Genomic DNA, 15,300 nt, shown 5'->3' on the forward strand with positions numbered 1-15,300 from the left:
AAATGACTACATTTATTTGAATTCATCATGTTTACATTTATTTTCTCTAATATTTGTCGCAGCTCCCAGAACGAACGCTCTGTGTCATTGCTGGCCTTCAAACAAACATGCTTCACATTAAAACAAATGTTTTACTGCTAAAAAAAGGAAAGTAACAGTCATTCACTGTAAATGAGAAATGGATCAAATGAGTGTGACGTCACCCTTAGAAAATGATTTACTTCCGGCTCCAACAATGGAATTGGAGCCAGATGAAAGCAGTCATTGACCGAGTTTGAGCCATCGTTTCTATGGTTACCACTTTCACCAATAGGTTTGTTGGAAGTTTACGCCTAACCACTTTAAATTGGGCTCAGGAGAATCAAACCTTCAACATTAGACCACCTGCTTTTATTGAAGCATCTGATTGGTCAGTTTCTAACTTGAATAGTAAGATCATGTTAAAAGGAAAGTTAACAGAGCAATAATGGTTATTCTGGCACCAGAGACTTCCTGTTTGGAACGGTAAGGTCACTCAGTCCAGTTCTCATTTACAGTCAAGGGGCTTGCGTTTTTGTAAAATTCAAGGTCTTCTTTTTATGGGACAACCTTTCACGAGTGAAAGTGGAAAGTGTTTTTCAGTGAAGTTTGGTCCCCAAAGGGAAAATAAAAGGCCCCACCAAGAGAAAGAAGTAGTTGAACTGTACAGCAAAGCCATGCGAGTGGTGGAGCTCACACAGAAGTTTAAGGTGAACAAGTCCACCATTGGGACAATCCTAAAAAAAAAAGGTTTGGGCGAAGGGGATAACCAGGATGGACAGCGAATTGGTCAGGAAGTCGCTCTGCATGAGGGGGAACGGCTCCCCGTGGTTTGGATCAGTGAGAGGCAGATGAAGGCGGAGCCAACGAGCCTGGAGCTCATCTGCCAGAAGGCCCAGGTCATTTAAGAAAGACCGAAGGAAGCTCATGCAGAGGCAGGGTCCAGCTCGCAAGCTAAAGGAGAGGAGGAGGAGGAGGAGGAGTACTACCGGTGGTTCTACCGGTTCTAGAAGAGAAGTGGAATCCACAGAGCGGTCCTGCATGGAGAGGCAGCCAGTTCCGACAAAACCGCTCTGGAGACGTTTGCAGAAGTCCAGAAGGTGCTTCAAGAAGGAGGCTGCAGCTCTCATACGCTGTTCAGTTGGGACAAAACTGGTGTACATCACCAAGGAGGAGAAGACACTTCTTGGATACAAGCTCATTACGGCAGAACAAGAAGAAGAGGGGAGAGATTTCCCATTAAAAGACGAGAAGGATAACAAAGTCCAGATTCCTTGATGCTGCAAGGAAGAGTGGTGGATTTGTTTAGTGAGAAGGCCGTGGCCCACTTCAGGGACCTGCTGAATAAGGCAGAGAGACGGGAGACTTTGGATCCGTTCTTCCAGCCAGGTTCTGCTAAGAAACCTCCACCTGTTGGAGCTGAAGAACAGCCCGGTTCTTCTGCTCAAGAACAGTCCGTCGCAGCCTGTCTGCACACATAGGTGAATCTGGAAGGCTGACTGATACATAAAACGAAATGTAACCCTCCTATTCAGCGCTCTGTCGTCCTTTTTTGCCAGTTGTTTTTTATTTTTTTGTGTGTGTTTTTTAGAACAGAGTACGTCATTTCCTGTAGGAAAGGGTGGACAGTTTCTACGTTCAGGTGGTTGACAAAAAGTTACTATTTCCCAGTATTGTCGTTTACTGTCTTTAGTCAGGATGATCCACAGCTTGTTCCTCATAAACGCTTCGGGGGACATTTTCCTGGAGAAGCACTGGAAAAGCGTGGTCAGCCGCTCCGTCTGCGACTATTTCTTCGAGGCGCAGGAGCGTGCCTCCGAGCCGGAGAACGTTCCGCCCGTGATTCCCACGCCTCATCACTACCTCATCAGCGTGCTCAGGCACCGCATCTACTTCGTGGCTGTCATACAGAGCGAGGTGCCGCCGCTCTTCGTCATCGAGTTTCTGCACAGAGTTGTGGACACCTTCCAGGTTGGGTCAACGTCCTGTTCTTCCTCCAAATGTATGTTTTGATTCATCTGACGCGGTGTGGTCTTTTTTTCCAGGACTATTTTGGAGTCTGCACAGAAGCAGCGATAAAGGACAATGTAGTTGTGGTGTACGAGCTGCTTGAGGAGATGCTGGACAATGGTTTCCCCCTGGCAACAGAGTCCAACATCCTGAAAGAGCTCATCAAGCCTCCCACCATCCTCCGCACCATGGTCAACACCATTACAGGTCTTTTGATGCTCCTGCCGCTTCGCCATAGCCCGCTTCGCTCTCGCGCTTGCCTCCTGACGCCTTGTCGACATCCGTTTTCCAGGGAGCACCAATGTTGGCGAGCAGCTGCCCACCGGCCAGCTCTCCGTGGTGCCATGGCGACGCACCGGTGTCAAATACACCAACAACGAAGCCTACTTTGATGTGGTGGAAGAGATTGACGTCATCATTGATAAATCAGGTCTGAAAGATGGCGCCACTTTGTGGACTTCACCAGTCACTATCAGCGCTTGTCAGGTTTTCAAAGTGACGTGACGTTTGCTTTTGTCCAGGATCGACCATCACTGCGGAGATTCAGGGCGTGATTGACGCCTGTGTGAAATTGACCGGCATGCCCGATCTCACGCTCTCCTTCATGGTGAGTTTTGTTTAAAAAAAATTTCTTCGGTTGCAAATTTAGGAGTTTATCCTGTACAGAGTGTTGGAGGAAAAGATCCTCCTCCTCGTTTTCTCCATTTTTCTTTTTCTTTTGTGTAAATGACCTAATTTAGATGATCAGACACTGATCAAACATTTCAAAGGGAAACAAATAAACACAAGACATTCATTTGAAAAAATCGTTGAGCTGTTAAAAAAATAAATAAAATTGGACTTTTAATATAGACTTCAGTTTATCATATAGTTCGCTTTAGATTTCCTCTCCTCCAAACCTTCTGCCCTAGTCACAGCTGTCCTTACGGGTGGCTTCAGACTGTCCACAGGGATAATGTTCATGTTTCCTTTGGGCATGCTGCAACAACAGGTCATACTTGCACATTTTAAGGGGGAAGTAGGTTTGACACAGGCGTGTCGTACAGATCTTTCATGATTTTGCCCCCCCTCCACAAATCCTGCGGACTTGTGTGCTGTCAGTAAAAGACTTGCACCTCACTAATGACTTGTGTGGTGCTCGGCATCGTCACTCGTACGTCTTGAAGGGCCTATGTCGTGCTATTCTGAAGCCTGTCAGAGTAAACCATATCCGTATTTATGACTATATATTACCTGTGGCACACCAAACGACGACGCGTTCTGAGGCTCCGCCTTTCGCTCCTTGTGGGTGCCGCCCATTTCATGATGTCATCCTATATTCGGCCTCGGCAGCGTTTTTGTCCACGAAAACCAACGACAACCGAACGTTTGCAAAGATGGATGTGCATTTTGGCATGTCAAATGAAAGTACCCATCACCGCTAGCTCCCCAGAGGAAGTGGGTGTGTGTTAGCCTGGGGGTGGGGCTTGCAGTGCAGCCCCTTACTGGAAGGGGGGCCGTTCCTCCCTTTCATGCCTGACAGAGACTATAAGTTTTATTCGGCACTCCAACAGTCTAAAGGAGAAAATCTTTCCCTCAGTTTGTGAAATTAAACTCGATACCACAGACAAGGGGTTAAATACTTTTTCCCAGCACTATTCTCTTTACATTGTGGGATTTATTTTTGCACATTTATGTTTTGTTTCCCTCTCCCAGAATCCTCGGCTGCTGGATGATGTCAGTTTCCACCCGTGTGTTCGGTTCAAGCGCTGGGAGGCGGAGCGGATCCTGTCCTTCATCCCACCTGACGGCAACTTCCGTTTGCTCTCGTACCACGTCAGCTCTCAAAAGTGAGTTTTTCCCTCTCATTCCGTGCGTTTTCCGAGCTCACAGTTGCTGTGATGACGAGTGTGCTGCTTCTGCTTCTTCCTCAGCCTGGTGGCCATCCCTGTTTATGTCAAACACAACATCACCTTCCGGGAGGGAAGCTCCCAGGGCCGCTTCGACCTGACTTTGGGACCCAAGCAGACCATGGGGAAGGTGGTGGAGTCGGTGCTGGTGAGCAGCCAGCTGCCGCGAGGCGTCCTCAACGCCAATCTCAACCCCTCGCAGGGCACGTACACCTTTGACCCTGTCACAAAGGTACCCAGTGCTCTCTCCCTGTGTGTCGTTCATCAGTGCTTGAATTTCACAGTAACTGAATTTTGCCTCTTTTTTTTTATTTTTATTAATTTGTTGAAGCTGTTGTCATGGGATGTTGGTAAGATCAACCCGCAGAAGCTTCCCAGTCTCAAAGGCACCATGAGCCTGCAGGCTGGAGCCTCCAAACCTGATGAGAATCCCACCTTCAACATCCAGTTCAAGATCCAACAGATGGCAATCTCAGGTGGGACTCCTGCACACGCACAAGTTGTTTGAGGTGGAGTCTTGTTTTAAAAAGCTATCTTCACGTTCATTTTAAAAGGTGGATAAAAATGAGCCCCCCCCCCCAATGCCATTGTAGTCACACAGCCACATCAGCTGACAACCACCTGACGATCATCCAGTAAAAACGGGGTCACCCGGTGACCACTAGGTGGCGCCAAATACAAAAGAGCGATTCAGAAAAATCTGAGCACAGATTTAGAATCATGACTTCCAAGAAAATCCCTTGAATACAAAACTCTTACTGTTGGTTATGTGATCTCTTTAAAAACACTTTTTAAAAATCTAAAACAGTCATGTTGCTTAGATGCCATTCTTTAAAACAAAACATTTATTTGCTAAAATGCTGAATCCACAAAATGATCAACTTCTTTAGGTTTTTACGCAGGTTCTTTTGTTTTGCTCTTTAAACATGGAATCATTTGCATTTTGGTGGAAAAAAATTCGATGGTTTGTAAACAAGTTGGATTTTTGGGTATGGGTGTTCAAAACTTTAAAAAAGCACAAATTTAAAAGTTTGTTTCAATTATTTTAGTTATTGTTTATTTTAATTAGTGATTTCTTTTTCTAAAGACCATACATGAAATTAAGTTCAGGTGAATCACTTTTGTGGATAATTTAGCACCAAGTACCAAAAGAACCATAAGCTGAACAAAAAAATGACAAGAACTTCAGTGTCCCTCACTTTTAGCATTATTTGTGTGAAGTTTTAGTCAACCACAGTCTGTCATTTAATGTTTATGTTTGTCTGGTTTGAGGAAGTTAAAAAAAAATCTTCACGTTGTAGTTTTGGGCAGAGAATCTGTTGATAGTGCAGCTCTGCAGCAGCATCTGTGCTGCCTTTATTGCTTCAAAATCTGACCAGTTCATTCAGTTTTTTTCCCATGGATCTTATTCATTGTGATCATGCTGTTTTCAGCAAAATCAAGAAACCTGTGTTTTTTAGGACATGGGCCGTGTCCGAATTCCCACCCTAACCCCTAACTACTAAAAAACTATATAGTGTGGTACTATGGAGCGCCCTGAATTTTAAAAGCATTTCGGACACCATGCTCACTACTTTTATTTTTATTTTTTTAAACAGCGGATGTGACATCATTGGTTTCACGAAGTTAAAATCTAATAAATATGAGCAGATTGCAACGATTATGAGTTTACTGTCTTATGAAGATAAAAACATTGATGGTTTATTTAAAAATAATTCTTTTTTGTTTTGGTTCCGCGCAATGCATTGTGGTCTATATTCGCCAATGCACACTGGTTTTTCGCAGAGACTTCTGGGAAATTTCTAGGGCATTCGATTTGGGAATTGTAGATATTGACAGCACTACAAAATGGCGAACTCACTTTATAGTGAGTAGTGAAGGAATTCGGACACAACCATGGTTCCTGCAGAGCGGCAGGACTTCACCTCTGAGTTGTGGGCGGGACCTTTGGTTCAGGCAAACCCCTTTCCATCACTCTTACTTAGGGAGCTGGTGTGTTTCTATCACACAGATGAGCTCTTTTTCCAACAGCATTTTTTTTGGTCTGTTCTTGAGCAGAGTTTGTAGATTAAGCCGTGTTTTTATCTTGATGTGGCAGATTGAGGGTGGTGTTGACGGCGTCTCTGACATTTGCGTTGCTCCACAGGACTGAAGGTAAACCGGCTGGACATGTATGGAGAAAAGTACAAACCTTTCAAAGGCATCAAGTACATGACCAAAGCCGGCAAGTTCCAGGTCCGGACATGAAGCTCTGCTGCTCTGCCAGCTCGGGACCGAACCTCCACCAGTCTGTCATGAGGGTGGGGGCAGGAGGGGGGCTGGTATATTCCCTATATGTTCGGATTTCCCCTCTCAGCTCCAGCCACAGTAGCTGCAGATCAATGTAGCAGCTGGAAGCTGATGGCGCTCTGACCTTGAAACCCCCGTCCACACTGAACTCAGTTTAACCCAAATGATGGTTCTGCTCATGTTTTGACCCCCCCCCCCCCCCCCCCCCCCCCCCCCCCTGCAGGGTTTGGACCAAACCAAATCATCAAATAAAAACTCCAGAATTCACACAAACAAATCTGTTCCACTCTAAAAATGTGAATGTGAAATTTGCTTCCAGTTGCTACGGAAACGAGATGCTTCTAAGGTTCCCCAATTGTTTTTTAAATTGGTTTTAAAAAGGTGGTGTTTGTTGTTTTGTTTGTTTGTTTGGTCTTTTTGTTTTGCAGCACTTCACAGTAGAGAACACTGGTCTCATGTTGGTACCAATCTCATCATTTGTGGTCCAAACTTCACCTGTTTTATGCAATTTCAGGTGTTATTTATTTCAAACATCTTTTTTTTTTCCCCAACGGGTTTTTCTTTTAAGCTTTTACTCACTGTACATTTGATATTTAAACAAAAAAAAGGACAAATGTGGTTGTATTGTATCATTTCTCTATTAAAAAAAAAACATTCCTTGTTCCTGTGTAACAAGATGCTGACTGTCGCTGTGGCAACTGCAGTAGTTGAAGGTTGGTCCTTGTTCCTGTGTGTACAATCGGCCAGCCATCGTGATCTCTTCTCTTGCCTCCAGTTTTGCATTTGTTTGCATGGAACAAGCCAAACATGAAAAATGACACTGATTATGGAGCTTTTTAAGGAGACAAGGTACGTTCAGAGGCCTACAGTTTGTGTTTACAGCCTTTTGTTCTCTGCACAGCCTCTGATGGAGTGTTGCTACGGTGAAAATAAATGTATTTGAACCAACTCATAATGCCCCTCCCCCTCTTTTTTTATTATATTACATTTACAAATCGAGTTCTGATGGGTGTAGTCAAACATTTAGGTCTTCAGTACATTTTTTTTGTGGAATGTTTCAGCAAAGCTACCAGCAGAAGTTGAAAAACCACATTTCATTTCTAAAGTTCATCTGGAAGGAAGTTTAAGGTGGTATTGTGAGAAAATAACTATTTCTTTTAAGTTTAATTTAAATTGTTGATGTTTCTACAATTGACTACCTCTCAATTTATATAAAAATACCAAGCACTCCTAGCTATTAAATATTACAGGCATTGCTGTTGCTTCTACTCACATTTCTGTTTAAAAGAGGCAAATAGGAGAACAGAGGAACAAGAACAAAGTTACCCAAGTTGCGAAACAATTAAAAGGCTTTTTAAAGCCATTTATCTACAACTGCAGAGTTTGTCGTTATCAGTTGAAGCGCTCAGATGTGAGGAGACTGGGAAGTAGGTGCAACCCCCCCTGCAGATATCTAGATGAACACCCAAACTGTCACTCGAAGGCTATGGTCACACAGGTTTGAAACTTGATGCAAAAAAGAATTGTGCAGAAAGCGGCACGTGAGTGTGACGTAGCAAGAAAGACCATGAAAGAAATGGATGTTGGTGAAGTGGGACATGAAGGATTAGGTGCATGGTTAAGCATGGTGGAGGAAGCATTATGGTCTTTTATTGCTTGTACTTCCTTCAAATTGACTCCTTACATCTGTGAGTGACTTAAATAAATACTTGAAATTCGTTAACAAACCTATTTGACCTGAATTCCTTATGGCACAAACTGTCAGTGTCCAACAGCATCACAGGGGACTTGCTCACATGGGAGCAGTTTGGGCCCCTCTGCTCCTAATTGTGTGACGTCAGCCCTCCTCCTTGGCTCCTGCTGGCGGGACTCCACTCCATGACTTACTGATGACTTCGACCCCTCGCGGAGAGACGACCTCAGCTTTAACTGCTCTGCTCGGACCAGCGACCAGACAGCAGCTCTGGGGTCCAGTTATGTCACAAGTCTTCTTCCTTTGCTCGTGAGTAAGGTTGTTTATTATTATTATTATTTAATAATTGTGCATAAAAGTTCTGGCTCTGAACAATTTATGACGTTTTTAGTATTGATTTGTTTTGCAAATGAAAGGAATTAACGGTTCTTTTTAAACATTTTCTTTTGAAATGGTCAGTTATTGTCGTAAAAAAAAGTACGGGGGAAATAAAAATGTTTGTCATCAATTTAATGCTTTCACTTTTATAAATATAAATGTTGCAAAAGTTCATTTGAACAGTTTTGGCCAACAGGCTTCTTGTGTGGTTGAATGAGAGTTGCGCACGCGGGGAAAGTGATGTTTTTCTCACCTAAGCTAATTAGGCACGCGGGCCCCACTTCTTCCAGCTCGTGCTGTGTGTATCCCAACGCAGATAAGAGGCGGTATCGTCATGTAAATCTCGGGGCTGTTAGGTTTTATCTGACTGCTGTGATCTCTCTGCTGTGGTCGGCCCCCCTGCAGGGACAGCACGTGGACTTACAGTAACAACAACAACGCAGGCAAAAGGCAGCTTGTTACTGACGTGACAGTTGGGAGCTGGCGCGCGCGTGCTGCAGCCGACTCGCGCGCGATGGAAGCACGTGCTCAATGATTTTATAGCTTGAAGATAAAAGCACCTGCTGTCGTATCAGCTTTTTTTTAAATACCTTTGTCCTATTAATAAGACTCAACCCGTCTTTACAAAATAAAAAGTTTAGAATACGCCGAAGTACAGTGTTATTAGTGTTATTAAAGACCTACTCAAATGAAAATGGTGATTTCAACGTGTCCTTGTGCATTATTCTAACAATGGAGGACATATATGTAAAATAATTTGCTTTACATAACATTTTCTGAGTATTTCTTTATTCAAGTGGTTGTGAACCAGATGAAAAATAAAGCTGTTTGAGAACAGTCTATAACAGTGATAGGCGCTAACACAAGCTCCCTGCTCCGTTCTCAAGTGTCCACTTATTGACTTCTAGATACATGAACGTCTTCATTTTCCTCATCTAAGCTGGCATCTGGTTCAAAACTGTACGACTGGATAGCTCCAATATTGCTCAGTAGTTTTGTTGCTCTGATAATGTTAGGTTGGAGGTGTGAGGGGCTGTGAGCAAGCAGGAGAGAGTGTAAACAAATGGATAATGGGAAGTGAGGTAGGCAAACTTCATATGAACTACTGATGCTCGGCAAATCAATTTAAGCAATCCCACTGGTCTTTGAATTATGATTATTTTTAGCCAAAATCTGACATTTTCTAGGTCATAGTTTTTGCAAAGTGGGAGTAGTTCATTTGAAATTTGCCAGAGTTAATCTACATCAGATCACAACCTCTAACACCCCCAACATAACATTAGTGGTGCAACAAAAATGGCGTCAAAACCTATAGTTCTGAACCTGATGCCAACTCAGACGAGGAAAATGAGGACATTTGTGGATCTAGCATACATCAGAAGAGAGCAAAGTAGGAAGTTAGTAGCCTGCCCAGTGTATTTTTTACGTCACAAAGAAATCTTTTTCAAACTACGTTTTTTTATTCTGCTCCTGAAAAGTGAAGCGTTTGGACAGATTTGCCAGTAATAGTAAGTGTGGGTAGTGGAGTAGTTTGCCTCTATGAGCAGCATCCTTTCACTTTTTATAATTTGTATTTGTAAAAATATCAATGTGTTGCTTCTCCTAAATGTATCTGAGGAAATTCTAAAGCCCTTCAATCAATTTAAAAAGCCTGGGTGGTAGACAAAACTTAGTGGTAGAAAAAATTCGCAACATTTAACCCCAGTATAAAAAAGCTGGCTACACCTCTGACTATGAAAACAGACACCACAATTCCTTTTTACTGATGGTTGACTGCACTTTGTAGTCCTGACACAAAGAGGACTGAATCTGCCATCAGTTTGCCATCCCTCTTTTTATCCAGACAGACTGTCTGTGTGCAGGGTTTCTTTCTCAAACCCTTCCTTATCAAACTGGGCACGTAGACTTGTATGGCCTTAAGCCAACAGAGCGTACCCCATGCCTTAAAACCAAACAAAGCCCAGGCTGCTCTGTGGAGGGACTGCACAAATATTCAGATTGCAGTTATTTGTTATCAGATCTCAATTAGTTAATGTGACACAGATACAGGGCTGCACGGTATGAGGAAACCATGGAATGTGCAATATTATTGTTCCAATATTGCAATGACGATATGACTTGCAGTACACGGATGAATAGCAAACAATTAATCCATCATTTGCATTTCAACATAACAGTTTTATTGAAATCAAAGTCAACATAACTGAAATTATACTCCAAATAACCCTCGTCTACAAAGGAGGAGGGCATCTAAAGCCTTGTTTCCACTAAGCACTACAATATGGTACGGACCAAACTGTACCAATTTTGGCCCCCTGTTGGTTGTAGGACCAGTTATGGCAGAGCTACTGTTGTCACATGATGAAACCCGTGGATTGGCGGAAGGTCATTACATCAATAGAAAATGCCAAACCAGCGCCAGTGTTTCCAAACATTCCTTTGTTCAGTTGATGTGTATCTGGAAAGATGCCTGCAACAAACAGCAAAGTCTGGTCTGCTTTTGAAATACAAACAGTCCTTTCCATCCATTGTTGTTGTTAATAGCTTTGCTTTTACTGTAGTCGCACTACTACTGTATAATGCATAGCTACACAATCAATCCGCATCCGCTGTGATGGTCCAACTTAAAGTGGAAATGCTCACCTGAATTGCCCGGACCATTCTAAACCGGACCGGACAGCTCAGTGGAAACAAGGCTTAACATTCAAGAGTTTCATGGTCAACGGCATAAAAGAGTCCATCTGTTTGGTCAAAGACATGAAGGGGGCATCAAATGATTTATTAAATACTTTAAGCTTCCATGAGATTGTACTAGCACCTGTGTAAACATTGAAGGTAACCATTTATCACAGTTCATGCCATATTTTACAATATGCGTTTCAATCACAATAACAATATATTTGCAGTTTATTGTGTAGGGCTACACAGATAACAGTTTTTTTCAGGTGTGGTAAATCACACCTTCTTTTTAATCAAAGAAACTATAATTCTGAGGTAATGTATTCAACAACTCTTCTATTGTGTCTTTCTTTCACACTTCCTTTCCCAGGTTGGGTGCATTACTCCATGAATCTCACAGCTCCAGGAACTCTCTTTACCAAGCGGTGGGCTGCCAACCGATCGTCATTTGGTTTTTACTTATTTTAGTCTTGAAGTTTCTCTTCAGATGCTCTGGGGTTTCCCAGATATCCAACTAAATAACTGAATATCAGTTACTAACACGAACATTTGGGTAACCTGTTTCTTTAGAACCGACAAAGTGAAGGAGATTTTGTTTTTTTTTCTAGTTCTGCTTTGCCTAAACATTTTAAAGATCTGACAAGCTTGCAGTGAGTTTAGGCAAATATAATGACAGACTTTTTAACCTAAACCTTTTAGCCCTTTTTATATTTATATTTTTAACCAGACAAGTGAATTATCATGCCTAGACCTAGGGGAGGGCTGGGACTACTACCTGAAGACTTTTCTGAGGTATCCATAGATGCAGAGGAGGCTCAGTCTTTGTACTTAAAGAGAAAATGTTTGGAGAAGACTTCTCCTCTGAGCAAATTTATCGAGGCAGAACATCAGCAGGCGGGAATGTTCTCTCTGTCGCCGCACATCAGCATCAGTGATGCTACCTTGGATCTTCAGAAGAAAAGAAGGAGAAAATGTGGGACCTGCGAGCCATGCCTTCGGAAAGAGAACTGTGGCACCTGTGCGAACTGCTTGAACCGCAAGATTGGAAAACAGATCTGCAAGCAGCGCAAGTGTGAGCAGCTGAAGAAGAGGCAGAGTGAAGGGGAGGTGAACGAGGTATGTTGGACTCAGGCTTTACATAAAGATATACAACCATCCACCCATCTGCCCATCCATCCATCCATCCATCCATCCATCCATTTATCCATTCAACCACCCATTATCATCTATCCATCCACCCATCTGTCCATCCTTCTACCCGTCATCCATCCATCCATCCATCCACTTATCCATTCATTCGTCTATCTATTACTCCATTCACCCACAACCTATCCGTCTATCTGTGATCTATCCATCCATCTATCCAACCATCATTCTATCCATCCATGCAGCAGCCACCAATTCATCCAACTATCAATTATCCTTCCATCCAGCCATTACATAACCATCTTTCAATTCATAATCCATCTACTCATCATTCACCCATCAGTCCGTCCATCCATCCATCCATCCATCCATCCATCCATCCATCCATCCATCCATCCATCCATCCATCCATCCATCCATCCATCCATCCATCCATCCATCCATCCATCCATCCATTCATCCATCCCGTATCATCCATAAATGCATCCATCATCTCATAATTATTCTGTCCCATCAATCCAACCACCCATCTATTTATCCATCTATCGTCTAGCCAGCTAGCATTCATCCATCCATTCACTCAACTATTTATCTATTATCCATCCATCATTCATCTATCAGAAATCCGCTCATCCATCCATCTGTCAGCCATTGATCATCAATCTACACACCCATCCATCTAAATTAATTCATTGTCTATCTGTCCAAAGCTTAAGTCATTTTTTCTCTCCCATCTTGACCAATATTTTATTTTCAAAGCAAAAATCTTTGCTGAAAAGGAAGTGTCTCTGTTTATCCTCTGGTTTTCTAATTATAAGATGGCAAACATTCAGCCTCATCTTCTGCTGCTGCAGTATCAAGCCAAAACAGATGGAAGTGATTGTCCTGCCAACTTAAACACAAACACAGGGCAGTTTTCACAATGACACAGCCTGCCGTGTCTTTGATGCCACCAGCAAACCTCTTACTTCCACACAAAAGCTATGAAATTTAAATATTAAGAGGAAAAGCATTGATTTTTATTGAACTGGACACCTAAGGACAAAGGATGTAGATTAAATTTGAATGTGTAAGGACAGCTGAAACGGCTCTACAAAAGTTTATTTACAATACATTTTAAATGTGTTGGAGATTAAGAAGGTTATCTGTGTAATCATTATTAAGTAAGCACTCCTTGAATATTTTTCTTTAGATAAGACAAGAAGTCAGTTTTACAAACTGAGTCTTTGCTGAAACACTGAGGTCCACCAAACAGCAGCGGTGGAGAATTCCTTTGGTTGCCTGCACTTTGGCCTTTGACCTCTGCTGCTTTTAGTGAGAATGGGGGGTTAACCTTAGGCCATTCTCTATTTGTGTGTGTATGTGGGTGTGTATGTGTGTATAGAAGACGAGAGAGTGCAGATCCTTTTAAGAAATGTTCACTTGTGTGTTGATGGAACACACTTCCATGTGTGTGTTTGTGTGTGCACCCGGATCTTAAATGGGGGGGATGGGCAGTAAAGTCAAGGAGAAAGCAGGGGTAGATGGTTAGCAGGAACAACTAGGATAGACTACAAGAGCGAGTCCGAGAGGTGCACACATGGTCCTACTATGCAGCTTTATCAAGAGCAAAGTCAGCACTTTGTCTGCTTTTCCTTCTACTGAACTTCTCACACATTGAAAAAAAACTTGAATTTATATCCATTTTTTGGACTTCGCTTGCATGGAAATTATTTCCTAAAATACCTTTTTTGCATTCTTTTAATGCTATTGTCTCTGCAAAAATACTGCAACCACATTTGGAGACCGTTTTAAATGAGGTCTGTTTGGTGACAAACAGAGTATCAGAGCCTCTGTCAGCACTCCTCAGACCGGTCCTGTCTAATCTGTCAAGACGCGTCTGACTCTGTAGCTGAGACTAACCCACATCAGTCAGCAGTTTATGCATCAAGTCCTCAAAGAAAGGTTCATGTTTGAGACAAGTCTTTGTAAGACTTGTGTCTTAATGTCACATTTGATAGTACTTTTATCTGTAGATTAGCAACATTTTTAAAAATTCTACAAAGACAGATATTTGAATTTTCAAAACAACCTGAAGCTTAACATTCTGAGCTGCTAGACTCCAAATGTAATGGATTTGAACTGCCCTTTTACTGTAAAGCCTTAGTAACGTGCACCAGTCCGGGGGGTTGGCCCTTTACTGGTGCTGGGGGTTTTTGGTTGTCTGGGCCCGTGAAGGGTCGTAGAGTGGAGTGGGTGCATCTTCAGGTGAGTGCAGGTGTGTCTTGCAGCTCCCCTCAAGCTTGTGCGGCTAACTTAAGAAACGTCATGGAAATGGAATGTACCAATATCGTGTGTGTGGTAAGTGTATTGTTAAGTATTCGTAAGGATAATGTAGGTTGCATACACTAACCATGTGAGGATGATGTGGTCATATGGTTCTCTTTACACAGCACTCCAGTTGTTAGTAAGGTGCGTTTACTGGCTTCTTTCTAACCGCCCACAGATACGGCACAGACGGGGTGTATAGGTGATAAGTGCCTGTACCTCAACTAACAAGCTCCTTGTGGAGGGTTTGGGGGATTTGAAAAGATAAAAAATCATCACTACACACCTGGATCTTACCTAACTCACCCTTACTTACCCTTACGTAGTTTAGATGTTCACTACTACCTGTTGCCTGCCCACAGAAATAAATGTGCATGAACATTCTTGCTTCATGGGCTCTAAGTGGTCTACAACTTTGGTATTTCATGTGGGCCACCTGCGTGCCCTGTACAGGTTTGCCCATTATTCGCCCACAGACTCATCACACTCGTAAGGGCAGTTGTGACTAAAGCTTTAAATGTTAAAGGTACTGGATTGAGACGCCTCAAACTAAAGATATGGGGACGATTGTTGGCAAATATTGTAATTTGGCCTTTCAATATGATCTGCAGTTGCTATAATTTTTAGATTACGTTTATGATTTACAATATTAATGGTTAAAAAAATAGCTGTTTAAAATTATATTTCTCCTATTCTTTAGATTCTTGATAAAAAGCAATTTAAAATTTGTAAGTAAATTATCTTCATTAAAATGTGTACAGCTGAGGGACCTGAAACAGAACAGTGATGGGGGTCCTTTCTGTGTGGAGTTTGCTTATTCTCCCCGTGCATGCGTCGGTTTTCTCTGGAGACTCTAGCTTCATCCCACTGTCCAAAAAAATTTGTCACAGG

At 42.5% G+C, this 15,300-nt stretch overlaps 2 protein-coding genes across 4 annotated transcripts in view; both read left to right on the top strand.

The window, feature by feature from the left end:
• The window catches only part of LOC101165564 (AP-3 complex subunit mu-2), a 7,942-nt gene extending 784 nt beyond the window's left edge, over positions 1-7,158 (top strand). The window contains exons 2-9 of one of the 2 annotated variants that reach the window (XM_023958713.1): positions 1,712-1,989; positions 2,064-2,235; positions 2,321-2,458; positions 2,550-2,635; positions 3,724-3,857; positions 3,942-4,149; positions 4,249-4,393; positions 6,064-7,158. In XM_023958713.1, coding sequence (XP_023814481.1) covers positions 1,717-1,989; positions 2,064-2,235; positions 2,321-2,458; positions 2,550-2,635; positions 3,724-3,857; positions 3,942-4,149; positions 4,249-4,393; positions 6,064-6,164 — 1,257 coding nt within the window. In that variant the 5' untranslated portion in view covers positions 1,712-1,716 and the 3' untranslated portion in view covers positions 6,165-7,158. Of the gene's footprint in view, positions 1,990-2,063; positions 2,236-2,320; positions 2,459-2,549; positions 2,636-3,723; positions 3,858-3,941; positions 4,150-4,248; positions 4,394-6,063 lie in introns of both variants that reach the window. The other variant, XM_023958714.1, reaches the window with a different exon arrangement.
• A 4,245-nt stretch (positions 7,159-11,403) lies between these two features.
• The window catches only part of LOC101165814 (methylcytosine dioxygenase tet3-B), a 35,329-nt gene continuing 31,432 nt past the window's right edge, over positions 11,404-15,300 (top strand). For both annotated transcript variants that reach the window (XM_020706191.2, XM_011479541.3), the window contains exon 1: positions 11,404-12,072. In XM_020706191.2, the coding sequence (XP_020561850.1) occupies positions 11,698-12,072 (375 nt within the window). In that variant the 5' untranslated portion in view covers positions 11,404-11,697. The remainder of the gene's footprint in view (positions 12,073-15,300) is intronic.

Source organism: Oryzias latipes, chromosome 9 (assembly GCF_002234675.1).
Source record: "Oryzias latipes chromosome 9, ASM223467v1".
Taxonomy (NCBI): domain Eukaryota; kingdom Metazoa; phylum Chordata; class Actinopteri; order Beloniformes; family Adrianichthyidae; genus Oryzias; species Oryzias latipes.